General features: G+C 39.2%; 1 protein-coding gene and 1 long non-coding RNA gene across 5 annotated transcripts in view; one reads left to right on the forward strand and one right to left on the reverse strand.

The window, feature by feature from the left end:
* RHOBTB3 (Rho related BTB domain containing 3) overlaps positions 1 to 15603 on the reverse strand; it is a 47480-nt gene extending 31877 nt beyond the window's left edge. The window contains exons 1-4 of the mRNA XM_006212947.4: positions 14995 to 15603; positions 14585 to 14810; positions 9892 to 10078; positions 2285 to 2439 (exon numbers count right to left, since the gene is read on the reverse strand). Coding sequence (XP_006213009.1) covers positions 2285 to 2439; positions 9892 to 10078; positions 14585 to 14810; positions 14995 to 14996 — 570 coding nt within the window. The 5' untranslated portion in view covers positions 14997 to 15603. The remainder of the gene's footprint in view (positions 1 to 2284; positions 2440 to 9891; positions 10079 to 14584; positions 14811 to 14994) is intronic.
* On the forward strand, positions 14820 to 25495 carry LOC107034418 (uncharacterized). 4 transcript variants are annotated; one of them, XR_001459963.3, is made up of 5 exons: positions 15581 to 15710; positions 16444 to 16499; positions 17842 to 17942; positions 18356 to 18537; positions 25371 to 25495. It is a non-coding gene; the product is annotated as an uncharacterized lncRNA (long non-coding RNA). The 4 variants fall into 4 exon arrangements; XR_012071313.1 differs by having other exon boundaries at positions 18356 to 18437; positions 25371 to 25485; XR_001459962.3 differs by lacking the exons at positions 15581 to 15710; positions 25371 to 25495 and adding an exon at positions 14820 to 14986 and having other exon boundaries at positions 18356 to 19967.
* The last annotated feature ends 2150 nt before the right edge of the window (positions 25496 to 27645 follow it).

A 27645-nucleotide genomic window follows, 5' to 3' on the forward strand; every position in this document is an offset into this window, starting at 1 on the left:
CACCCCTCACCTCCTCACCTGAGGTCTGTGCTTACAGGTGGAGATCCACACCTATACAACCAAGCGCCATCCACTTCCGCCTCCCCCAATCCTAATACGCAGTCACCCCTTGGCCACCTCTCAGGCCTAGGAGTGAACACACCAGCAGTGTGGTCCACCTTCTGGAGGATGGACCCAGGAAAGAGGCCTGCACAGGTCTGGGAAACAGACTCCCAGCCAGTGAACTCCTGGGTCAGAGAATTTCAGGGTCCTGGGTTTTGGAGCGTGGCCACAGCACTGCTCCATAGACCTCTCTGTTCTGTGTTGATGGACATGTCCTATAACATCTGTGCTAATCGTCAGAGCAGCAGCCACTAGTTCCGGGTAGCTACTGAGTACCTGAAATGCGGATAGTGCACCTGAGGAACTGAATTATTTTGTAATTCATTTAAATATAAATCAGTGTAGCCTATAAATTAGGCCAGTGGCTACCACACAGATGATGCCGATCAGGAAGGGAGCTACTAGCTGTGGGCACACCTCCGTGGCTCCATCAACCCATGCCCGTGGGGAGGGTACAACTGGAGGAGAGCCAGGTGAGGCTCTCTGAAGCTACAGGGAACATGCCACCCTTGCCTAGGGCTGAGGGTAACATTGCACATCTCTCCCTCCTTGACTCTGAAACACAAGACAGAAAAATGCTCCTTTCCCTCTGATGTTACCATTCCATCCAAATCCTGGCAAAGGTCAAGATCTCAGTTGTACTTCACTATTCAAGAGTCTAAGAAGAGATTATTCTAATCTTATTTTCATATTCTCACTAAGTCTTGGGTTAAGGAGAAAATAAACCACCATGTTTTTCTCCCAACTTTGACCACATCTTCAATTCTCATCAGGCCTCCAACACTAGGTGTTAGGGACAAAGAGAAATGATGAGAGGAAAGAAGAGAAAGAGAGAAGAGAAAGCAGGGGTTGGAAAATGGGAAGCGTGACCTTGAGAATTCCAGTTCAGGAAACTGAAGAGGGGGACCAGCAGAACCAAGGCCTCCAGGAGCTCCTCTTCTCCCCTAAATGAAACCAAACTATCTTTTTCCTCCCCTAACTTCCTAGGAATTTTAGGGAAATGTAAGATTCATAGACCAAATTAAGACCTCTTTAAGCCACTACAATATAGTCAGCTTGAAAGAAAATCAGATTCCACTCCTCTCTACCTCTCTACCCACTGCTTATCACTATAAATAAATAAGACAAAACATTCTCACAGTCACTGATAACATCATTACTGTGAGTTTATGTTTCTTTATATTACTGAGTGAATAGTAGTCATTTATGTTTGATAGAAATCAGAATTATTTATATTGGGTTCTTATTTCACCCTTGCTTCTTATTTGGAGTTGAGTAATTCCAGAACAAATGAAATTTCTCTGGTCATTGTGGAAACCTCACTATTTTGAAATGAATCTACATAATGAATATTCTGGGATGTTATATGGATAGAGTACTTGATGAGGAGCTGGGAACTGATGGAGAAGTCCAAAGCGCTCCTGCTTAATGTAGGATTTCCTTTGGATTAAGCCTCTTACCAATGCTTACGAGATCTGTCCGTTGAAAGGAGTCACTTCTTAGAGGGTTGGAAACACAGTTCCAAAATCAGTTAGTACTTAAATGATACAACTCCACAGTATTCTCCAAGGACCGTGCAGTCCTAACACCATAGGGTAGGTGCTCTGGGTAAGATGAGCTTCACAACACCCGCAGGACCCAAAGGAAGCCACTGCAACACAGCGACCAACCTTGGCTCCCCATCTTCCCAACAAGAAACACTGGGATGAGTAGTTCCTCTGAATATTTTTGAGCTACACCAAAATCAAAAGTATGCACATCTTGCTGAAGCACACATAGAGAAGAAAAATCATTCTTCTCAAGTAGTAGACAGAAATGAAGGAGAACCTTCAGGCCCTGCTGGTCAGGCTGCCAGGTTCATCAAGCTGCATGAAGGTTACTAAATCTTTTCACTAAAAGTGACTGAAAGTCAGTTATGAAACTGACATCACAGGTTTGTGTAAAGTGCCATCAAATGGAAAATTCCAAAATATCCTATTAGACAACAGAAAATGTTTCACTTGGAGAAAGAAATAGAAGTAGAATTTCACTCTGACAAAACCTTTTTTCTACTTGCTTTTATTTCTCAAAGTTCAAACTAATCCTGCTTTTAAAACTAAAGTTCTAATTGAGGCTCTGGCAAATAGCTAAAGAGCCAACCTCACAAGTGACTTTAATTTATGTAACTGGAATTTCCACTTACCACTCCTCCAAAGTATTTTCCTATGTAGAAGTCATCAAGGCTGTGTAATTCCAGATAGGTAGCTCCTAGCTCTTTAGCAAGCTGGATCCCTTCAGTCGTACTGACGCAGCTCCCTCTGTCCGAGGTACACAGTGGGCACGTACAAGGTAACTCTTCTGAGAACATGAATACGAGTAACAAAGAGGTTTGAAATTAAACAGGAAAAAATGTACACAGACAATCTGAGCATTAAGCCACAAATTAAGAGCTCATACCAGGATCAGAGTCCAAGACCATTTAGTATATCCACTATCCAGTAGACTCTAAATAAAAAGTGTCAATGATGAGAGCAAGGTCCCTAAAGTAAACAAGCTTAAAATGTGAGAATGAACAGCACCTTGGAAAATAGGAGAATTTTTAAATAGGTGAATGAATATTACCAAGGCTATTATAATAATTACACCAATCAGCCAGTAATGTCAGGCCTCCTTTCTTTTATACAAACTTGACATCCTGAGTATCAGTACAAATTTAACAATTTGATTGCCCATAGAAACCATGGAAAAGAGGGTTGGCTTTTTTTCTTCATAATGAACTTTAAATACATTCACCAAGTTTGAATAGATCTTATACTTTTATTTTAATAGAATCCTCAACTTGACCTCAATCTCCAAGGCTGCAAAATTGCCAATCTTTGTAAATTTCATGCGAAGTATGTTTTTATTAATCCAGACATTTCAATTATTGAACTCTAAAGCACTCAACTGCAGAGACCAAATTCAATCACTTTTATCTTTTTCTTCAAGATTAAAAAATTAAAAACTGAAATAATAAAAAGTAATTACTGAACATGTGAGCTGTCCCAAGAGTCATCGCCGCACCACGCACAGACCTCTGGCTGGGAATGTGGTGGATGAACCTGTCCATACGGACACTCCTCAGGAGGACCACAAACGTGTGCTCACTTCCATATTCTTCAGCCAGCCTTGTTTTGTTTCATGCTACACCATCAGGTATGTCATTGTTTAAAAGGCAGCCAAGGCAAAAGGGGATGAAACCATGTATAAAAAAGCATGTTGTTGCAGGCGGGCTTTCCTGGGAAGCAGACTCTGAAATGGAGACTGATGTGCTGGACGCTTACTGGGTGATGATCTTGGGAATAACTTTTCTCAGGGGTGAGGGAGGCAGGACTGAGCAGACGAAGAATTCCAACTTCAGTGTTATTGCAAGAGACCTCAGCCATCTGTCAGGGCTCTTTACAGTGGTTCCCCACACAAGGCTGGGCCTTTGTATCCCTAAATGAGCCAGTAATTTAAGAAGGGCTGCCCTCGTGAAGGGAGCAAAACCCTCGGCAAGAAGCTTCTATCAGCCTGGAAAGGGACTCAGCTGTGCACCATAAGTGGCCAAAAAACCCGGTAACTGAGGGAGTAAATCCAGTGGCCCTGAAAGGGCATTTGGGATATGTTGCCCATAGCATACACAACAAGTTTCCTGCCAATGACCTGCATGTAGATGGAGCACATGTATGTACACACGGCGTGTATACAAAGGCTATTCAGTGCACTGCATACAGCGTATGTAACATGCATGTGCATACACACACATATGACAGATAATTTAGCTTCGTGGGAAGCCTTTTGAGCTCAGAAACCATGTATTCACATCCTCATTTTGCAGAAGAGGAAATTGAAGCTCAGGGAGGTTAAGTAACTCGTCTAATCTCCTTGTGTGTTAGAGCTGGAGGAACAATAATAAAACTGTTTACTTGCTCCACCTGAGAAATAGACATCAAAAGATAAGATAAAATTTTAGTTTGAGCAAAGAATTATTGAGTCCAAAGATACAGTGATTTAAAACTCAAGCTTGGTTTCTCTAAATTATGCAATAAATTCTAATCAGACTTCTTGCATTCACTTCTTCTAAGATCATTTCAGGTTTAGAGAAAATAAAGTTCTCATACACAATTTAGACTATCTTGAAAAATAACACATTGGTATTTCACATTCTTTATGAAGCCTTGATAAACAGTGACTTTGATTTTCTGAAGACAGAGGCCTTCTTATGTCTACAAAGCTCTCCTTATGTTGATGGAATGGGGTGGGTAGGCAGAACATCTTATTAAACTTTATTTCTGGACAAAAAGTCACTAGTGTTTTGAGCAAAAAATTAAGCAAGCAAAATGTAAAACAATTGCTAGGAAATAACCTTGATTTGAAGGAAAATCCAACTAATGTCAGGTTTAACCCAGCTGAGTGGGGGTTTTCCACTGTGTGTAGCCACAAGCATCTCACGAACCTAGAAAGTGCCCCTGCTTATATTCAATCATTATAACTTATCTATGTCACAATACGTTTCTTTTTGTTCACTTGGTACCAAAAGTAAAAATGCCTAGTCATTATGTGTTAGGCAGGAGAATCAAAACATTTATGGATCAAACAAACTTACATTGAGCATTTCATCAGGAGACCTCAAATAATTTTAAATTGTGGTACCTTCTTCAGGACTCACTCCTATGAGCCCACCTCAGGGTCCTGGGACTCTGGGAATCAGTGTTACACTTCTAGTTAACACTGTAGCCTTTTTTTCTCTGTTATATATTATCTTTTAAGGTATTATCACAAAATGTCTGTTTTTTTTTAAAGCAGACACAATGTAACTCTAGAATTCAAATGAATGGCATCTCTCTCAAAGCAGTGGCTTTGAGAACCTGCAAGGTGATTCTTACAATGTTGTCAGTGCTTAAAAGTCTTAGGAATCCTTTTAGGAATTCCAGCCTAGCAATGTAATAGGCTCTGTCAGAGCTTCAAAAAGAAAAGACAGGATGCCTGCTTTTAGGAGCTTAAGGCTATGAATACACCCTTGTCACATTTGGAGAAAATCTTCCACTTTAAAGATAGACTCAATATTTAGTAAAAGCCAAAAATGTATTTAGAGCCAAGTACGATGAAGACACACACAGCCAAGCTTGTCAAAACATGTATAACAAAGGAAAGAGATGAGACTGATTGTGTTTGCTTAACTCATTCTTAAAGGAGTTGGAGAGAGAAGTTAGCAGAACACCCAGCACGGGTCCGTGGGCTACAAGGGGTTGAAGGAGGGAGGAACAAGTGTCCTTGAGTTGAACAGCCAGATTTAGCTCTGCAATTACTTTGTAATCACATCTTACATGGTAAATTACTTTCATCCTGTTAGTGAAAGTGATTTTTTCACTTACATATATCATTCATAAAACCATTCATTCACTCACTGAACAAATGTTTTTTGAGCACTTACCTACCACACTTCAAATAGTAGGGATGTAAAGATACACGGATAAATGAAACTCACAGTGAACTGAGCCAAGACAGACATGGCTGCAAACAACTATAATATAAGAACTAAAATAAAGGTGTACAAAATCACCATGGAAACAGAGGAGAAATTAACTCTGCCTGGGGGATGATAGAAGGCTTCACAGAAGAGCAAATGATTTAAAGAGTAAGGATGAATTTGCTATGCAGAAACAATAGGGGTTATGCAGCGCGGACTCCAGTCAGAGGATACAGCACATGCAGAGGCCTGAATGTGAGAAAAAGGGGAACACATCGCTTCCACTTTCAAGAGGGCAAGCTAAGCCCACACTGCAATCTCCTCTCCCTGCCAAATCACAAAAATCATGAAAGAAAGATGGGGATAGGGAAGAGGTGACAGGGAGAAAGGAAGGAAGAAAGAGAGCAATGAGGGGATGGAAGAGGAGGGAGGAGGAATAGAGATGTACGCACATGGCAATGGTCAAAAATTAGCGAAGAGACTCTCGCCAGCCAGAAACTAGGACTGCTTGAGAGGCTGCAGGCAGTGAGCACAGGACCAGAGAGGGACACTGAGCTCAGAGGACAGGTGGGACCTCAGGCACAGCAGCAGCATCTGAGGGCTCACTGCTTAAGGATGGTGGGAGCAAGGAGAGCCCAAGGGCAACTAAGAGGAGTTTAGCTGGAGGACCCCAGGGGCAGCGGCGAGGCCCATAGATCCTGGGGAGGGCCAAGTCTAAGATGAGTCTGGGACATCTGTGCCAGAAAATAAGGAAGGACTCAAAAATTAATTGGAGAGAGCATGGAGAGACTCCCTTCAGGCAAATTCCGGGTAAATGGAGCATCAGAAAGAATAATGAGAAGAACAGATGATAAAATAGTGAATTTAGAAAACAAACCCATGAATCATAACAACTCTTAAAGACAGATGTGGGAGCAAAGGGAAAGTTCTATTTACAGGAGAATACCAACTAATAAGCATGGAAGGAATGGTAGGAAATCACTATTCTGCAACCACAGTTATCACAACTAAAGGAATCATGTAAAATAATGGGCTTAGATTCTTTAAAAATGTCAGTGTCATGAAAGACAACCCCCTTCCCCTGTCAAAAAAAAGGCTGGGGAATTGGGAACCGTTCTGGATTAAAAGAGACTAGAGAGACATGACAACTAAATGCAGTGCATTGTCCTTAATTTCATTGGATTAAAAAAAAAAAAACAGCTTTGGAACAGGTGGGAAAATGTGAATATGGGTATATTTTAAATAACAGCATAATAGGTAATATTACATATTTTGAGTGATGATTGCATTTTGGTTAATAGGAGACTGGCTCTGTTCTTAAAGACATGCCTAATTAATCAGGACTGAAGAAATCCCATAATGTTTACAATTTACTCTCAAATGGTTCAGACAAAAAAATGTGTGTGTATGTGTGTGTGTATATTTGTAATTTCTGGGGTTCACTGTCCTATTCTTGTCAAGTTTCTTAGGTTTGTAATTTTGCAAATAAATGTTAGGGAAAGGAGAAGAAAGTGTCTAAGGAATTTAAAGAATGAATATCATGCTCTGATTTATATTCTAGGATGATTATTCTGAGAGGATTTATTTCAGAAAGAGGCCAAGCTGGAACGGAAGACCAGAGGCCAATTCACCAAGAAGAAAGTTTCAAGGCCCTTTCTTGTGGGTCCTTTCCAAAGCCTTGGGAGAAATCAGGGCATGAAATTCTTTCACATGACATAAGCTTCTGTAAAATTTGCAAAATAAGATATTCTTAGTACATTTGGTTAAGACTACTGTCTCTTTCCACTCCAAATCACTTCACCTCGCACAAGGCAGCTCTGAAGGAGCCATGGACATTTTTGGGATCCTGCTAAGGGGAATTTAAATTTAGGTTTAGTGAGCTATTATGTGTGGTTTGTAGTCACTTCCTTGTAAGTGTTTGCGAGCTGTCTTGGTGCACAAATGGCCTTCAGGAATGTTTCTTTCACCCACTGTGCAGACTAATTTGGCATCATGACACAATGATGCTGCCCTGAAAGATGAACACAACACAGACCGTAGGGCCCAGCACCACAGAGATGTGGAGAATGGGGAAATACACTGGAAGAAAAACTAGTTACCATTCTCTTCTCTCTATAGAAAAATATCAAAAAGTGGTTATCATATGAAGAACTGATCAAACACTATGCAGCCAAAAAAAAATCTAAGAAAAATTAAATAAGTGTCAGGTTTTTAAATATTAGAAACTTAAAAAAAATGTTTGTGGTATTTGACAGCTTTTTTTAGAGTTGTAATTTAATGTGCTTTCTTTTCTCATTCTGAATAAATGTTCATTTGTATACATATATGGGCCTGTAATTTTGTAGTTTTTTTTTCCCACACAAAGAACCTCTGAAATTGTGTAAGTTTCAGATCCTACAAAAGCTGGAACTGCCCTTTTAGACCAAAAAGATGGTTACTATGACAGATAATTAAATGACTAGGATCTGAAATACAGTGAAGACGAGGAAAAAGCAATGAGTTTGACGTTTATTTAAGATATAAAATCAAAAGAGCTTCTTAGTCAACTGAATATGAGGAATGGGAGGGAAAGCTGGGTTAGATGGTTCTAGTTTAGGTGAATGGGTAGGTCTGGCATCACTCACAAGACAGGGAGCTCAGTAAAAAGAGGGAGTTGTCTGTGGAGATTTGGGCCAGGAGAGAGGCTGGAGCCAGAAAAACAGTGTGGGTAATCAACAGTGTCTATACAGGGGAAGCTAGGGCAACAGATTAGCAGGTTCATGGTCAGAGTAAACAGCAAGAGGTGAAGCCAAAGAATGGGACCCTGGACAACAACTGCAGGATGTACTGATTTGGTATATGTTTGTAGGGGGGGTTGGGAGGGTCAGAAAAGGCAGAGAGAACAACCAGGAAAGAAAGGGTAGCTTTACTAAGTGGAGGGACACATGTGTTTGAATAATTTCAGAGGAAGAATTGGTACTAAAATGTAAGTTAAATGTATATTAAATGTGACAATAAGCATGTAACTGGCAGCCCTGAGTGAAAACAAACCAGTGTAACTGTGAAAGTCAAAGTCAGACTGGAGTAGACTGAAAAATGAATGGGAAGTCAGGAAGTGGACTCAGGAAGTGTGGATGACTCATTCAAGAACCATGACCGGCAATAAGAAGAAAGTTAGGGAAATGGAGGGCATGTGGGGGTCAAAGAAGGGTCAAACCCGCTTCATTCATATCTACTAACGCTAAACACATACCTACCCTATGACCCAACAATCCTACTCTTAGGAAACAACCTAAGCATTACCAAAAGGAGAATGGAGAAATAAATCACAGCATATTCATAAAATGGAATAATACACAGCAATACAAGGAAGAAATTACAGTTCTGCATGGATGAATCTTAAAAGTATTATGCTAACTAATTAGTCAGGCACAAGGCACTATACACTGTATGAAGTTCAAGAATAGGTAAAACTAATCTATGTTGTTAGAAGTCAGAATAACTATCTCTGGGGAGGGGGAAGAGGCATGAGTGGGGCAGCTGTTCTATACCTTGATAGGTGCGATGGTTGCATAGACGTATACATACGTAAAAATGCATTTAACTGTGCTCTAAAACTAGTGATGTCTATGTCCTTTATTTTGCTGTACTTCAATAAGGAGGGAAAAATGAATAAAAAAAAAACTTTAAAAACAGCTTTACTGAGGAAATAACCACTGAGAACTATAAAACGCTACCAAATCGAAGTGAGTTCTGAGTTGGCCCTGAGCTATTTGACAAGAGTATGCACAGCAGCAACCACTGAAACGGACCGAACCAAGTTAATCCACCAGCTACAGAGTGAACAACCCTCTCTCTTAGGTGGTGTGGTCAGTGCATTCAGCTCACTCACCGCTACCTACCTAAAAACCCTGCTCCAGTCCCACATTCACATGTGGACAGTCCACCCTTCCCAACTGGATAGACGTTTACATTGTCAAAAAGTGTTTTCCAGGGCTCCGTGTTAGCCTAATATCTCTCCCATATAAAACAACAACAATAACAAACAACAATCAAAAACCCCCAAAAACCCACAATTACTGACTACTTTCAATTTTGTAGAAGAGCAGTTTAAAAGACAAACTTGTACCCGTCAGAATCACAGCAGTAGCTTGTGATAGTTTCCTTTGATGTCTCATTATCATACCCAGTGATGAAGAGACAACAGCTGGCATTTGAACCCACAATCATTTTGCTTTCCAAAAAAAAAAAAAAACTTGTATTAATCATTAATAAACTTAATTCTGTTTAAAATTAATATGGTATCTGCAGTCTCACATAAAAGAAAATAAAATACTTACCATTTTGTCTGGTACCGACTGCAGCAATGATTACTGGAACTGAATTTAATGCTCTTTTTATCACAGGAATATAATTATCCTTCACTTCATGGAATGAAAACTTGTCATTTACGTTATATTTGATCACAATGATGTCGGCACCCCCAATCAGATTTCGAGAGGTATACCAATCACTGTCAAAAATGTCCTAAACCAAAATGAAAAGAACACTCTTTAGTCTACTTATCTTCAAATCATCCATGAAATAAGCTGTAACATATCAGTTTTAATTTTTTGCCAAACTTTAATATTTGGAACTCATTAAAAAATTTATTTTAAAAAATATGAAATTTAAAACATTTGAAATCTATCAACTCTTTTAAATATTTTGAAATTTAACTAGCCCAGACCACAACGTAGTGGTAAAATAGAATCCAGAGAACTCCTGAAAATCTGATGAAATAGACAACCTCTTTCAACATATGTACTTAAAAATAAGCACTTTGTTTTAATATCATGCCACAGCTTTATCACCTAATAATTTCAAGAATGTAACACTATGCAATAGATGTAAGAGCATCAGTGTAAGGACGCTTCAGAGGATTTTCTGTGACCCAGTTAGATAATGAAGGATTGTTCAGTGTTTTGAATTGTAATACACTGTGAATTCTGTGGAGTTCCATATGTTTTACTCATATTCTCAAAACTCATACACGTTTTTTAAACTCTGTCCATTCTTTGCACAGTATTGTATACATACCCTGTGCATGTAAGGGGAACAAGGTATGGGAGGGGGAACGTCTCCATAAAAAGATAAGCGTGTATTATTAGGTGTTAACATGGTAAGGAATATATTTGCAATTTGTGTATTTCGTTGACATTATTTAAAAATTCAGGATAAAGCTTTCCAGTTTTGAAATTTTTACTCTTGGACTATAGTTAATAATACTGGTATTTAGAATTGAGGCCAGAAGTAATTTTTATGGACCTACTTCTTGAAACTTAGTGCTTTAATATTATAGAAATAATTTTTCAAAGTTATTGTATGAAAAGTGGTATAGGACAAGTGTTTTTATGTATCTTAATACCATTGCTAAATATATGTAAGTGGCTCTCTTCTCACATTTTGGTTAACTATTAATCATTATTTGTCCTTTGATGTGGACTTTGGTATGTATTCCTTGTATGTAATAAAGCTAGATTAAGAAAATAGACAGCTAGATATAGCTAACAGGTCCAAAAACTGTTGGGCTGTGAATGTCTGCACTTTGAAATGTGACTCCAAAACAGGGTTTGAATCAATCAACTGTGACAGAGCTTCTATCCTATGTTAGAAAATTCTGGAAAAATGTCACAGCAATGCCCTTTTGCAGAGACCTTCTTCTCACCAGTACATTCCCAAGCCCCAGCAAAGCCTCTAATAATTTCCTACATCCTCCCCACCTGCCCATTTCCTACAAGTACACCCTGAGTAGCAAGCATTGCAGAATTTTTAGATACGAATACCTTACTGAAAGTGGGATGGTTAGAGCCTTTTTAAAGAAAGATTTAACCACACACACACAAAAAAACCCCAAAACAAAACAAAAAGGCAAATTATGAGGATATAAACAGTGAAGGGAAAGGCTTGAACTTAGTGGAGGATGTAAGAGGGAGAAGTGAAATGGGACACAGATCAAGAAAATGTAAGAGCTTCCCAGCAGAGCTCTACACTAACTTCCAAATCCCAAACCACAAAAACTATTCCATTCCAATTGTATTTTGTTACAGTAGTCAAGCTGAAAGTATACAAGTATAACAGGGCATATAAGTAAAACAAAGAAAGAGGACAAAGTCAGACGGATGGGATGAGTAAATTAAACATAAGTGGGACCAATATCAAGCAGCCATTTAACTCTGAGAGAACAAACCAAAAGTAACTGCTCTTTGCATTCCAAATTGTCCAAAATCCGAGTTACTGGAGGGGTGGTGAAGGAAAAAGGGGACATTTAAAGGAAAACGTCATGAGGAAATGGGTTTGGCATTATTAACCCTGTGGTATTGAGGATATGAAGACTGTAAATGAATTTATTTTTAATACAAACCAGAGCTTCAAACCCTGCACACACAAAAAAAGTGTGCATGTATTACCTCATTGTTTTTTATGGAATAATTCTGGTAAACAGGAAAAAGTCTAGAAATGGAATAAAACAAGAAAGGGTGGGTTAGAGAGAGACATACTAAATAATGAGCTACATGTAATGAATTTGAAGCACATTTATTTAAAAAGTGCCAAACTGTATGGCAAAGGTCCAGAGTAGGGCTATGGATCCACAGAAGAAAACTAGGACAGAAGTGCAACGATCTCATTCCCACTCCAAGGAAACACCACCACTCTTCTTCTCACACTAAGTCAAAGAGAAATGCTCCACTGGTTTCTAGAAATATGAAGGAAATCAAATTCTCCCACCCCTTGTAAATCAGTTCCAGGATTTCCTCTAGGAGGTTATGCAACACAAGGCTTGGAGCCACATTTGGGGAATGGAAATTTTTTTGAAAAAATAATCTGAATTTTTATAGCAGAACAATAATTTTATTCTACGTGATTGTGGAGCTGCAATACAGCATCTACTAAGTACTAACACTGCTGCCCCAATGTACTTTATTTGTGTGCAAATCTTGAATGATGTGTAGGAAAACTTTACTTCTGCTTAGTTTAGGTGATACATGGCTATACAAAAGTTGTGATAAACACTTCATTATCACTGCAGCTACCACTCATTGAGCGGCTACCACATGCCAGTGTGGTTGCTAAGAACTTGACATGTACTATCTCACTTACTTGTCAGCACAGCTCTAGGAGGCGGGGGTTATTATGTTTATTTTACACACAAGGAAAATAAGGCTAAGAGAGGATGAGTGACTTTATCTAGGAACAAAGCCAATAAGCTGCAGTGTGACGATCTGAAATCAGGTCCTTTTGATATCAAAAGGTGTACTCTCTCTCTTCTGCTATATTTAATATTCTGATTCAGTAAATGTCAAATATCAACTTTCTTATCTCTGCTGGGCTTTTACTCACCACCAAGAGAAGAAAACACCTTATAAAGAGTAGCTCTACTATGTCAGAAGACCATTGTAACCTAGAAAACTGTGCTTGGTTACAAACTCAATGCCTTAAACAGGGCGAGGGTCTAACCAAACAAAAGGTGATTATAATAAAACATAATAAATTAGTATTTATTACTGATCAATAAATTTTTAAAAATCAGACCATTTGAAAGATTTCATTTACTACAATCCATGGGATTACAAGAATTACTTTTTGCTAAATTAACAACATAAACAGCAAAAACAGGAAAGGTTATCCTAACCCCCTAATTCAGCTTATTTTGTTTTTCCTACATTTACTTACTCTGTTCACTCAACATTTGTTCAGCTGAGTGTAGAACCAGTAAGTTTTTAGACTGTAAGATCTTTCACAATTAAATGACCAAAGTAAAAGTGTTTCTTTTGCTCTCATGAACTCAATAGTAAGTTTTACAATGATGATCCTTATGATCAGTAACATCACTTTTACAATTTGGAGTTTAATAGCATCCCTGTTATTGAAAAAGACTTTTTCATTTATTTCAGCGTATCAATATACATTTACTTCAGCTGAAAATTTATTTGAGCATATGATCTTTTCTTTCCATAATATGGAAATCTGTATAAGAAATGTTTCTATGTACATTCTACATATTTCTTTAGAAAGATGTATTAGCTCCCTAAAGCCACTCATTCAGTTTTTTAAATTGCAGTTTAAATGTAAATCCCACATAATCATAATCCACATTTTCTTTTTTGGACATTAAACTTTTTTGTTATAAAATATAATCTTTAGTTGCAATATAACTTCAATACCAGCAAAAAACCAGAAACTTTGGAATAACATTATGTGAAAACATTCAAAATATGATGCTATTGTGTACTGAAAACATTTATGTATTTTCTCCTTTTATCACTCAAGAATTAGATTAGGATTTGTCAACTTCATTACAATTTTTTTAATTATCACAAGTTTAAAGCTTTTTAAAATCCCAGAACAGTATTAGTAATATTTCTGATTTATGAGTCATTAAAAACAAATGGCTAAATATATTAAGAGTATCTGCATTATTAAAACTAAAAGCATTAATTAAAATTTTCAACGGTGGATAGTGCTATAAATGAGTCGTTTAAAATTAATTCTCAGTCTCTCCCTGTCTTTTCTCCTCCTTTCCAGGGGTCCTATTTCTGAGCTGCCTCAGTGAAATGCATTTTTGCTGTGCTGAGCTTTCAGAGAGCTTTATTTTTAGAACACTAGTATTACTATAACACCCACAGGGTAGGCATGAAAGATATTGCTCTCTGCTGGTGAAACTCAGTGACCCTGTCCCTTAGGGTTGGCACATTTAACTGTCAGTTGTCTACCAAGGGACAACCCACGGTCGTGAAGTGTACGCGTAAGTGCTTCACGTTCCCACTGGGGCTTCTTGCCTTCTAAGAGCCTTCTAAGAGCGTTGTTTGACTAGGCTGGCTCCTGCCCAATGAAACGAAGGACCAAAGATTTCTCCCAAAATGTTTAAAAGCTCTACCCAGGTGACCGGACGGTCCACATTCGTGAAAGGGGAAAAGGAGGGAGGAGAAAAAGAAGGAAATAAAGAAAGAAAAGCTCCGTCGGCCTCTGCACAGAGCAGCTGCGGCCCCTTACCCAGACAGGACAGTCGTGGACCACTAGCTTGACATTCCCAAACGCGCTGGCCTGATACTCGGTGAACACCGGACGCGCGACCGTGCTGGTCGCGTTCAGCAACAAGCTGCTTTCGTCTCCTGAGACCAGCGGGCTTCTCCCCAGGTAAGTGCGGATGAGCCCTGACGGCCGATTGTCCTGGTGAAACGCGTCCCCCTCGTTCCCCAGCGCCACGATGTGAATGGACCTACGCGACAGAGACGAGGGCGAGGGGGAGAAGAGGCGCGTGGTCAGCGCGAGGATCACTTTCAGCAGAACAGGAAGTGCGAGGGGGTGGGCAGCGCGCGGCGAGGATGGCACGAGCCCCTCGCCCTGGGGCGCACCGCACGCGCTGAGGCAGAGACAATGGCAGGACCGCGATGCGTACGTACATGATCTCAAATCCAAGGGCAGGGCGGCGACTCGGAGAAAAGAGGCTCCTCACGGCCTCTCGCGGCCCGTCGGCGGCGTATTTGCCCGCAATCAGTTCATTCCCGGCCGCGTCCCCCTAGCGCGCCTCCACAGCTGCGCGGCCGACGCAGCGCGGGCCGGCGCGAGCCAGCGAGCGAGCGAGCCAGGGGGGCCGGGGGCGTGCGAGTCCGGCCGTGTGCGCGCTGCCAGCCAGTCAGGAAGTGCCCGGGAACATCCCCCGCCGCCGAGAGTCGCCGGGCGCCGCAGCCCCGCTCCGCCGCGCTCCCCCGGCCCGGCAGCTGTCGCCTCCTGCTGCCGCTCCTGCTGCTTGCTGCTGCTGCTGCTCCTCCTCCTTCTGGCCCAGAAGGGGTGAGGAGAAAAGCCGGGCCTCCGCCCCCTCGGCGGGCTGGGCAGGCGGGAGCAGCACGTGCCGGCCTTGGGGGTCGGCGAACGTGGGGGCCGCGCTCCCCGCTGAGGCCCCGGAGCCCGGGCGGCGGCCGCGGGATACAAAGGAGCGGCCCACACGGGGCGCCGCGGAATATAAATTAATAAATACAGCGCCCCAGTCCGGGAGCTCCCGATCGCCAATCCGCCTGCAGCAAGTTTGTTCAACTCGAAAGGCTGTAACCAGAGCCAGGAAAGGGGGGTGGGGCTGGGGCGGTGAGGCCCCTGCTCCCTAAAGACTGGAAGAAAAGAGGTGAGGGAAGCTGGAGACTCCAGCCCGCTGGTCGCTGCAGCCACCCGATTTTTTTCTCCTCTTGGTCTTGATCAAAAGTGTTTTACCACGTCTGCCGCTTTATCTTTCGTCAACGTGTACTACAGCTGTTTTCTAGAATCATACTTGTCAGAAAAACATAAAGGCAACATTCATGCTGGTGCAGAAATGGTTCTTTGTTCGCACACCAATTAATTCTCTAATACCGCTTTGGGAGGATTATTGACTACTGCAAGCTATATTTAGCATCTTTTACCAAAAATTGTTCTTTTTTTTTTTTTTTAAGTATTGCGGTTCTTACTGTGATAGTTTTAGAAAGTAGTTACGTGTGAGGTGTTTAACGTGTTTACAAGCTAAACGCTAGTTTACTGGGAGGTTTTTGAATACACATTATGGCTACATGTTTAACAGCGCCTCAGACCAAATGAAAAAATAATGATCATGCTAATGGCAAGGATACTTTAGATTCTTTGATGATAAGGCACTGAAGTAAAGGTTATGAATGTCCCTGAAGGGCCTCAGACTACCTCAGTGCAAATGAATACTGGAATCCACCAATTCCAAAAAGGGCCAGAGTTTACTCTGGGGCTCCTCCACTTCTCCCTAAACATGAAAATTCTTACAAGTGCTCTGTGTTGAAAGAGTTCTTGTTTATCTCTTATTTATTTATTTATTTAGCCCTACTTTAACGTGTTGCTGTTTCTTTTCTCAACAGAGCTATTTTGAGGGTATGGAACAGGAGGTGCTGAGTAGTGCAGTGAAAAGACTAGGGTAAGAGGCCTTGGGAATGTGAACAGCATTTTATTATGGGCCCTGGTTGCTCTGCTGAAAGTAGTTTAATAGTTTCTCATGCTCAGATACGGTATAATGGGAGGCATCCTTTATATAGTCACTGATTTTTTAAAAAATCTAATTTCTGTTTGCACTCAAGTGTAATTTCTCTTTTAGTCTCTAGAATCTAAACTATCCTGAAATATTTAAGAATACAAGATCACATTTTCTCTTGGGTCATCAGTTCCTTCTGGTTACCATAAGTCAAAAAAACTAAGACACTGAAATGGATGAATGGATAGAGAGAATGTGGTATATTACACACAATGAAATATTTAGCCTTAAAAGAGAGAGCGATCCTATTGTATGTTGCAACGTGAATGAATCTTGAGGGCAATAAGCTAGTCATAAAAAAGACAAATACTGCATTATTCCACTTATATGAGGTATCTAAGGTATTCAAACTCTTAGAGGCTGAGGGGAGAGGGAAATGAGTTCAATGAGTATAGAGTTCCCTTTTTTTAAGATGAAGATGTCTAAAGATCTGTTGCAAACAAGGTGCATACAGTTAACATTAATGCACACTTAAAAATGGTTAAGATGATAAGTTTTATGTTATATGTTTTTTACCACAATACAGAGAGGGAGAGAGAGAGCTTGAGTGTTAGAGTTGGCTGGGAAGTGGCAGAAAGGGAAGCCGCATTCATTTTTCTCTCAGTTATTGAGCATGTGAGCCAGGCTTGTGCTGGGAAGGCATGGGAGATACTAAAATACACAAGACTCAGTTCCTGCCTTTGGGAAGCTAAATCTATTATTAATGGTCACTATATTGTGAATATTAATGCATCCACTTCAATAGTGAAAGCATACTGATTCCTTAAAAATTATAATACAGGCTTATGCATTCAGTAATAGAGGTAGGTACAAAGTATGAAGATAAAGTCGAATGTACATTAAAAAGAGATCAGTGCCTTCAGAGAGAAGTTCATGGAGGAAGTAACCATTGTCTTGGTATTAAAAGATGAGGAGTTTGCTAGATTTGGAGGAAGGGGAGGTTAGAAGCATTGTAAAGAATGGACGACCATCATATGCAAATCACATGCAAAGGTGTAGAGGCACGGAAGATTGTGGCTTGTTCAGGGAACAGCAAGAGCTACAATTAGTGCTATGTTCTGATCTCTTTATTATAACAGGCAGAAAAGAGAGTGGTAGAGACTTCCTAAGAGATTTCCAAAGTCAGACCTGGTGATACTCAAGTTATAGATTGGGAATCCCTTAGGCCAACCTTTGTATCTATAACAAAGCCTGATTGGATGCTCACCAAACCCATTTTCTCTTCCAGGACCCATAGAAGAACTACATTTCCCAAAGTGTTTGCATGTACATAGGGCCCCGTGATTAATTCTTACTAGTGGAACATGACCCCTGCTGAGCAGTTAAGAGGTATGCCTTCTCCATTTTTTTTTTATCTTCCATCTACCAACTGGATGAAGCCAGATCAACCTTGAAGCCATGTGTTTGAATTTGTTAATCTACAGCATGGGTCCCTGAATGACGGATTATAGCAGAAGCTCCTCACAGCATGCATTGTACTTTGATATGAGTGAGAAAATAGATCTTAAATATTGAGTTAAGCCAGACATTTTGGGGTCAATTATTACACCAGCTAGTATTACTTATTTTGGTTAATATAATATCACAGATGGTCCATTTCCTGGTATCTTAAAGACTCTTTTCATAATTATTTTAAGACTACTTTTTAAATAATTATTTCCCCTTTATTTACAAATTTTATTTGGTTTATATGTTTGTAGTTTCCCTCATTAATAGCATTAATTTTTTTTCACTTTTACCAGAGTGTAACAAATTGGATTATCATATGTCCTCCAACCTCAAGGTCACTGTGGAACACACAAGGAAGGTCCTTCAGCCCAAACAGTATGTTTTTCTATTTTCGAGGCTGGAATGCCACCATTTCATATTCATTCTGCTGGATGTTCTTACCCCTAGATGAAATGTAACCACATGTCAGTGTAAGGTACGTGTAAGATAACTTGGCCAGCTATTACTGGTCCCCGGACTGTGAATATTTATATTCCAGCCTTTGGAAATCATGCTATCTCCTTAATGACTAGAGAGAAAACAAGTGTTGGTAAGGGCAGGTCTGAAGAGCTAGGCTTGGAGTAAGATTTTCCAACCATATTTCAAGGAAACTAGGTTTCCACCAAGGAATCTGAGGAGGTGGGGGAGAAAGATGCCTAGGGAGATCTGAGCACCTCCCCCTTTCATCTCAGTCAGTCAGAGCAGTCTTATTGACATCTTTATTTTTTTTAATTAGAGTTTCATGTTTATTTTCATTAAAAAGAAGGGATTTCTAATGTTAAAAACAAAATTTAGGGGAGTAGAAAATGACTACTGGAATTCCAGAATAAAGTATTGAATTTTTATTTACAAACACATATTTTTTACCAAAAATTAAAAAAAAGGGGAAAGAAATTAAGCTCTCCTAATATTTAACATGACTATTGGTAGTGGCACCCCAACCTGATCTGTAAGGGGGCAGGCTCCTGGGGCGTTTTGGGGAGAGGGTGGGAGCACAGCAGCACACAGCTGGGGGAGGCGAGGGCTCTCTGCTTTGTTCACTCTCAACGTATTGCCACATGTTGCAGTTTCTGTATCTGACTAAATGGATTTATGGATGATATTTAAGTAAACTATTACAGCATGGACCAATGGAGACAGTGTTGATAATGCAAGAGCAAGCAAATGCCATGGGCTGAGTGGACGTTTCTGGCACCCTTTGGGAGCCACACTGCAAGATCAAAAACTAACAGCTGATCAGACCTGACAAGAAGTTGGCCATAATGATTAAAATGATTTTTAAAACTAAGTTTGGATTTACATTTACTTTTGCTAACATCAACTTTACCCAAAGTGTGTATTAAAGTTAATAGATAATGATGCTCTGAACCAGTCACAATTAGCTAACCACTTGAAAACTAGACATCCAAACTCCAGTAGAAAGCTCAACAGTATTTCCAGCATATTTAAGGGATGTAGCATTCAAGCCAATACTTTAAAGAAAACTCACCAATTATAAATACCATGAAGCCTCTTCTGAGCTTTCTTAAAACTGAAAAGTCAAAAAGCAACACACCAGTGGGAAGACAGTTTTCTTCTTGTGAAGAGAAAAATATTTGAAATAATACATGGAGCACAAATGGGAAAAAACAGCATTCCTTTGATAGCAAAGACCTTGAAAACATGCATATAAAACATTGCTAAAGACTCAAAAACACAAGTTTGGAACATGTTGCACAATGTGGGGAATTTATTGTAAGGTTAAACTGAAAGCACAAAAGTTTTTAATATGTCTCTTGCTATGGTATATCATAGATTCTGTTTCAGTGTGGTATTTACTAGATTGTGTTTCAATTATGAAATACATTTTTAAATGACAATTCTGTAAACCACTGAAGGAAAGCTATAGTAGAGAAGATATTCTTTTTCTATTATATCTTTCAATGATATATGCAATAATAATTGACTTTTAAAAAATAAAAGCTGTGTTTTATGCAAAAGTTGTGTAAGTGTAACCACTGATGGATGAGTTACTTAGACTAAAAAAAGGGTTTTTTTAAAGAAAGGAAGGATTCCTCCAAACTAAAGTTGCAGTGAGAGCAACAACATGAAATTCATTTAAGATATATCTCATACACCAGTTATTCCAGCAAAGAAGCTGGAGCCAGAAACTGAGGTTAATTTTGTTAAAAACAAGACTTGTGTAGTAGTGTTTTTTTTTTTAACTCTTCACTGTGAATATAACACACATACAGAAAAGTGCATAATACCTGTGCACATAGTTAATAATTGTAAAAGAAACATTCCTAAGCAATCTCACAGGCCAGAAAATAGAGCATTATCAGCATTCATGCAAGGGTGCACACACTCACACTTCCACACACACAGACATACACACATACCACTGGTGCCCCTTCTCAGTTACAGTCCTCTTTTTTTTTTTCCTTAGAGATAATCATAAGCCTGACTTTTGTGATGATTATTTGTTTATTTTTCCTTACAGTTTTACCACCTATATGTGCATTCCTAAACTAATATTTTGGTTCTTTTCTTTGAACTTCATATAAGTGATATCACACTATAACACATTCTTTTGTGTCTTTGTTCTTATTCTCATCATCATTTGTAAGATTCATTTATGCTGTTGCAGGTGTGGTTTATCCCTTTCATTCCTTTTTATTGCTGAACAGCAACCAGTGCATATATAAATAATCATTATCCACTCCATTGTAGATGGACATGTAGGTTATTTCTGATTTTTGCCTATTACAAATAAAGTTGCTAGGATCACTCATTTTAAAATATAGTATCTTGGTAGGTCTGCTGGGTCACAGAGAATGTGTGTGTCCAACTGTGGTAGATAATACCAGCTGATTTCAAAAGTGATTTTAAGTATTACACTCCCAAGAGCAGGGCATGAGAATTCTCCCTATGTTCCTTTACATACTTAAATATATTTACTATATACCAGATATCATATTAAGTGCTTTACAAATATTGACTTATTTAATTCTCATAACAACCCTTTTGAGAAGGATCTATTACTATCCAAATTTACAGGAGAGAAAATTGTGGCATGGAGAGGCTAAGTAACTTGTCCACAACTGTAGAAGTAGTGAGAATCCAGGAGCTGACATTCTAACTTAAGACAACTGGCTTCAGGCTCTGTGCCATTACCTGCTATGCTATGTTGATATTTGAAAATATTTCCTTTGTTACGTAATTTTTGTGATGGAAAAAAATGTATGTAACCTATAAAAACTCTGATATCATATAGAATTTTTGGATCCACTTAAGTAACATTAGGCAAGATGGAAAAGTACACATCAGATTTAACCACAATCTTTGCATAATGAGTGATGAGACTGAAAAATAAGTGTAATTTAGTAATCCAGCTAATGAAGCAGTTCTTCCATTTAAATGCCCATATTTTTGTGAACTCTTTTCAGAGAACCTTTAAATAAACTGAATATAAAAGCAGGTATCTGCATTGCTGTATCACAAAATGTTGAACCAAGATTTAAAAAATGAGGCACATTCAGTTATTGTTCTCCCTAAAAGCTTTGTTGACAGTAACATTTTAGAGAAAAGAATACTTTGTATTATTATTAGTAATACATTTTAAAATTATTTAAAATATGATTTACTTCAATCTCATCTATTTAAAATTTTCTGTTTCAGTATGTTTTATTGTATTCATAATATATTAACAGTAATATATGCACATCAAATTTATAAAGATTGGGGGTATGCTCAAAATTCTTTCTGATAGGGAATTCAGTCAAAAAAGGTTTGGAGACCACTAGTCTGGTGTGTAAGGCTGTGCCCTAGAGAGCAAGCTTAGAAGGATACCACAGTGGAGTCCTGAGCTGCCAGGAAGCAGAACAGGGCACCAGGCTGGCTCCTGGGGCGAAGGAGGCTGTGAGAGAGGAAGTAAAAGGGAGATAGGAGAAGCTAACACAGATAAACTGCAAACCTACTTGCCTAGAAATCAGCCCAGTGAAAAATGTATTTGTATTGTTTTAACTAATCTAATGAGAGAGAGAAAGTTTGCAAATTTACACAAAAATCATAAAATTCAAGATTAACTTTTTTTTTTTTAACAAGAGCTTGCACGTATGTCACGTAGAGCAACCTCAGCAAAGTCATGTACCAGGGTCAGTAACCATACAGTCAGTCAGTCATGAGAAAAGTTGACTTTACTCATTTTATTACCTGTATAATTCTTCCCAGAGAGATAGTCAACAGTTTTCTTTTAAACTGTGGATTTCTTCTAAACTGCAAGGCTGCATTATCATCCGTTCTGTTTGGAGAAGCTAAAGTGAAAATGAAGTGAGTTACCTGTTTGCAAAATCCAAATATCCTAAATTCTTTCAGAAAAGGTCTAAAATGTTCACTGGTTTGTTTGAAATTATATTATCCACCCACCCCTATAATTGTGCCTAATCATGTTTTTGAAACAATTGTCCTGTTTTTCAGTTAATGTTACTTTAAAAAATGCCAGAACATATGTTCCTTCAAATCAGGATTGCCTGTTTCTCACCAATATTTTTCAAAGGTGTGAACTTCAAAGAAACCTAGTTGGTTGGTCTTTAATATGCCTGCTCTGTTATTTAGTCCTGGAAAAATATACATGCAAGTATCATAATCAAGCACTGTTGATTGGGTCATTTATTTATGCATACTATTTTTTGAAGTTTTCCATTTGTAGCCATACAGAAATACAGGATATTAGATTTAAATGGTGTAATACTTTGCTGATAGACCTCCTTTTTGAAGAACTCGAATACATTAAAAAACAAATTGTTTTCAATATTTCTATCATCTGGCTCTAGCTTTAACTGTAATAAAAGTTATGCCAGTTCCAGTGGTAAATCCCTGCTAAATCTTTCCCGTCTTGTGTGCTCCTTTTGCTTGCCCTGTTCAGGTACGTGCATCTCTGCCATGGCCACCAGCTGGGCATGACCCCACCTGGGGCATTTCACAAGCACACTTTCAGATGTTCTCCTTTTTCATTCAACAGCAATCACAAGCTGCTTAATGTGACTTCTCCCCTCACACATTGCTGCTGATCTTATTTTTCTAGACTTGCTTTTTACTTTTCACTTCTGAGTTTATAATCCTGTCTGCCGTGACAAACTCTTTTTACAGTGAACAGAAATTGAAATTTTCTTAATGATCTTTTTTTCTGAGGAAATCCCTACTGATACCATTAAATACTAAGTTGGCAGCTTGTATCCTTGGTGAATATTCCTTTTGGCATTCTCACAGATCACCTAGCTAACGTGAAGGGTAATGTTTTCGCTTTCTTTTTTCCCCGCTTCTCACTCTCTCCAGAGATCCCCGGGGCCTCATTCTTACTGACACTCCTCTCCATGCTCTTGTTTAGAATCCATTCAATTTAAAAAATCTAAATCTGGGATTTGAGAATTATTTTTGATGAGGATTGCCTTCTCTTACCTTCAAATTAAAACATTGCGTGTGATTATTCTCATCTCTCTAGCTATACTAGCAGTTTCTCTCCCTTTCCCCCACCCTGCTATAGCCAGATCCAAACCCCCTTTCCAACCAATAGCTGCCCTGCTCCCACAGGGCTGATATAGTTTCTGCTAATGGGGCTTGTGCCACATGCTCCCTCAAGATGTTCTGGTGTCACAAACTCCTTTCTGAGTTAGGACCAGGCTGAGACCAGGCAATTCAATCTACATTAAAAGGTATTCAGGCATTTCTCAGTGAAGTGATAAATAGGAAAAACAAAAAGCAAAGGTGCTTCTGGACCAATCCCAATGGCAAGCAGAGCCTCAGACTTTCCACTGAACATCCCCCAAATGAGAGGTATTTGAGCAAAGCCACTAACATTACCATCCGCAACCTCCCACCCAGGTAGCAGCATAAGTTGCCCACCAAAAAAAACCCAGGATTTTTTTGTCTTCTCAAGTTTTGCCTTTAAGCCATAGCATATCAGTTGTTGATTTAATATAAAAATAAGAATTATCAATTAAAAAAGTTAAAAAAATAATAAGAATTAAATTACTTGACATTAGGTAAAGTTAAAGGATGGGTATTGTATATACTGTGACTTCTTTCACATACCATGGTTTAATACCATGGAAATTGACAAATCTTAGGGAGAATTTGTGAAATTCTGAGGGGTGAGAAAACTCTTTCCTTCTAATGAAATCTGGAAAGAAATGATATTTTGTTGAACTACTTAGTTAAAACTATCTTTTTGTGGGTGAACTGAAACTGAATAATCAGTAATTGTTACTGGAATGTTTGCCACGTTGGAAAAAAAATCTTGTTTTTACAGGTCATTATGTCTAACTCTTCAGAATTGTGGGAAAGTTCTATGATTCTATGAACAAAAAGAATGAGACACTCAGAAATGTGCAACCCTGGCATAACTCAAGAAGCAATGAAGTATAGCATAATACAAAAAATACAAAACAGGCCAAAAAAGCAGTTTCCTTTGCTTTGTTTTGTTACAAGTGTTTTAGTACTCACTCACTAGCTGTAGCCTGAAAATGGAACAGTCTGTCACTAGGTCGCTACCCATGAACAGTCACAAGCTGTACACAATTAGTAACTCCCCACGCTAGACTCTAGAATTAGGAGGCATTTTTCAGCCAGTGTATTTTAGTAACTCACCATGGTTTCTAATAAATTACTCAGTCCTCTTGCATTAGCGATGATTACAACAATGTTTTGCTAACGACTCCTTCGTGTCTCAAAGATTTTTATTGCAGGAGGTCAAATTGATTTAAATAGAGTTGCTGTTCTAAACAACCATGCTAGAAATGTCACAGGGAGAGGCCAGCTGGGCTGCTCAGGCCAGCCTCAGGATGACATTGCCTCAGTCAAGTCATATTTTCCAGGGCTCATTCCTTGGTTTTGCAAGTCCAGAAACTTTATTTTGTCAGGGTGCCCAGAGTTGATCATACTCAAGGGATGAAGTTTGTGCTAACTCAATACACAAGAGGCCAGTGTGTAAACTAGAATAACAATTTGTTCATTTATAATGAGAAGGTTAACTATCAAAGGGTCTTGAAATCTAGGATACGTGGCCAACCTTCTTTTCCCTGTAGGAAAGTCTACATGGGAAGCCCTTTGTTTCCCTTTCAGTTTAACAAACATTTATTAAGTATCTAAGGTACAGGTCATCTTGTTCCCAAGGATATTTTGCATTATGGCAGCACTGAATTATTATAGAGACAACATTTTCCAGAGAAAACTGCATTGAACAATTTATGCCTTGATCAGTTTTCTTAAGTTTTCCCTTCTAATTAACAGATACAGCATTTTAGAAGAGACTAATGTCTGCTGCATGATGGAATTACCTACAAAGATCATCCAACAACCACATTCACAAAGCCACCTTCTAAATATGGTTATTAACCCAGAGCTTCAAAGGAATCTGATAACCTGCTGAACAGGTATGCAAACAACTATGTATAATACACATGTGTTTTTTACTACTAGATTCTCATATCAAGGAATGACCTAAAAACTCAAAGTCTTCCAGAGCCTACCCAGGCATCTAGGCCACCAGTACCACCCAGTACTCAATATCAGGGTATTTCTAGGGCAAATTCTTCTTGAAAACTTTATAGCCAGTTTAACCTAACATGCCCTGATATCCTTATTACAGTTCCAGCTATACCTTATCCTGGTCATCTAGGTTTACTTATGCTTTGCTTTCTGCCAAACTTTCCTAGTTTACCTTGTGGAATTCCAATCAGAGTGGAGGCGGAGAACCAGACCATTACTCCTCCAACCTCTTGAAGAACTTCTGTGCTTCTTAGATCCAAGAGAAACTATCCTCCCTTCTCCCTCTCTCCTGTCGCTGTCATTTAGCAACCTTCCAGTCAGCTGCCCACCTCACCCTCTTACACATATGCTGTTCGTTGTTTTTCTCTCCACCCCAGTAAGTCCATAGTCTTCAGTGATGTCAGTGTCCGCATGAATTATCCTTTCAACATCTTAGCCTCTTTATCTTCAGTGACTTTCACTTCTACTCCACTTCAACCCATCTGTTCCATTGTCAGAACACAGGTATTCTCACCCCCTGCAATTGCTACTGCATTCTAAACAATGCATTCCAATATTCTACAACCTGAACACGCAACTTTTCACCCTTCTGTTTCCATCACTCAGTTGCTCCTTGCTCATGCTCTTATAGAATCTCCAAACTCTGACCCTTCCACTTCCTCCCTCTCTGCTAGCCCTCTTCTGTCTTCATTTCCTTCCCTTTGCATTTGAGATTTCATAGTGCGTTTCTTATCGCTATGCTCACGTGCCTTGTTCTATTGTCCTTCAGTCCAAAACCTCAACAACTCTGGATCAACCCAGGTGTCTAATTTTTTATACCCATCTCTGGATTGCTAAATTTTACTGTAGAAAATCACATAATTCTGCAGATTAATGGTGCTACAGATTCATGGTCTCCATCTTCAATCGGACATTCAGTACTGCCTGGCAAACCTAGTAAATGCTCTTGTTTTCAAAAGTGGCCCAAACCTTCTCACTGTCCACCAAGTCTGACTTTGGCATCTTGCCCTCTTCTCCCCCCTCATGTTTTATGTCACAGAGAAAAAGGAAGCATCAGATAGGGAACTCTCCTGAGCTTCCCATTGCTAAGCTGACAAATTTATGTGAAGCCACATACATCCTTTTTTTCCCCTTTCAGTCACAGTGCAATAAATATCTTTCATCTTATTCAAGGTTAGTCCCTTTGGCTATGTGTGCTTCTCCTTTTGACTTTAGAGGGACTGCACGCCATCTATTTCCTCTTTTCCTCCTGTGTCTTCAACATTTACCTCTTTACTGATCTTTACTATCAGCATTTAAACATGTCCAAGTCTCCAGCTACTATTCTTTTCCCCTCTCTGGCTGGAAGCAATTTTTTTTTTTAAGTTCTGAGTTATTTAGTTCTTTCACTGGTTAGGACTTACATGCTTGTCTGTAATAAATTTTCTAGTTTTTTAAACAGACTTGTTTTAAGTGTTACAAACTCGCTCACCCGGAAAATAATTACGATTTTTAGATTATTATACAAGTTCCTATTGTGGAGCATTGTTTTCTTATTTAAACTTTTAAATTATGAAATATACAAAAAAGCACAAGACATAAATGTATAGTTTAATGAATAATCATAAGACAAATACTCATTTAGCCACCATCCAATCAAGGAAATACCCCCAACCCATGTGTCTCTTCTGGGTCATTACCTTCTCAGCCTTCTGGAGGTGACCACCATTCTGAATTTTATGGTAATAGTTTCCAAGCTTTTTTTTTTTTTATGAGTTTAACTCTTTCTTTGCCTGTCAAGGCCTGTTCTTCTCTCTTCTCCACCCTGCTCTGTATACTGGGAAGCTAGCTTGTATGAACTATATCAACAGGCTCCTCTTCCTTTCTGGCTTCTAGTTGCATTTAAGCAATGGGGAGATCAGAGAGGGCAGAATGAGACAGGGTATTTCCCTCCCCTGGTCCTCTCCTATAGCATCTCTCCAAGGGCTAACTGGACTGGTTTTGTCACTGACGGTACTCACTGGGGTCAGCCAGAGAA

Source organism: Vicugna pacos, chromosome 3 (assembly GCF_048564905.1).
Source record: "Vicugna pacos chromosome 3, VicPac4, whole genome shotgun sequence".
Classification (NCBI taxonomy): domain Eukaryota; kingdom Metazoa; phylum Chordata; class Mammalia; order Artiodactyla; family Camelidae; genus Vicugna; species Vicugna pacos.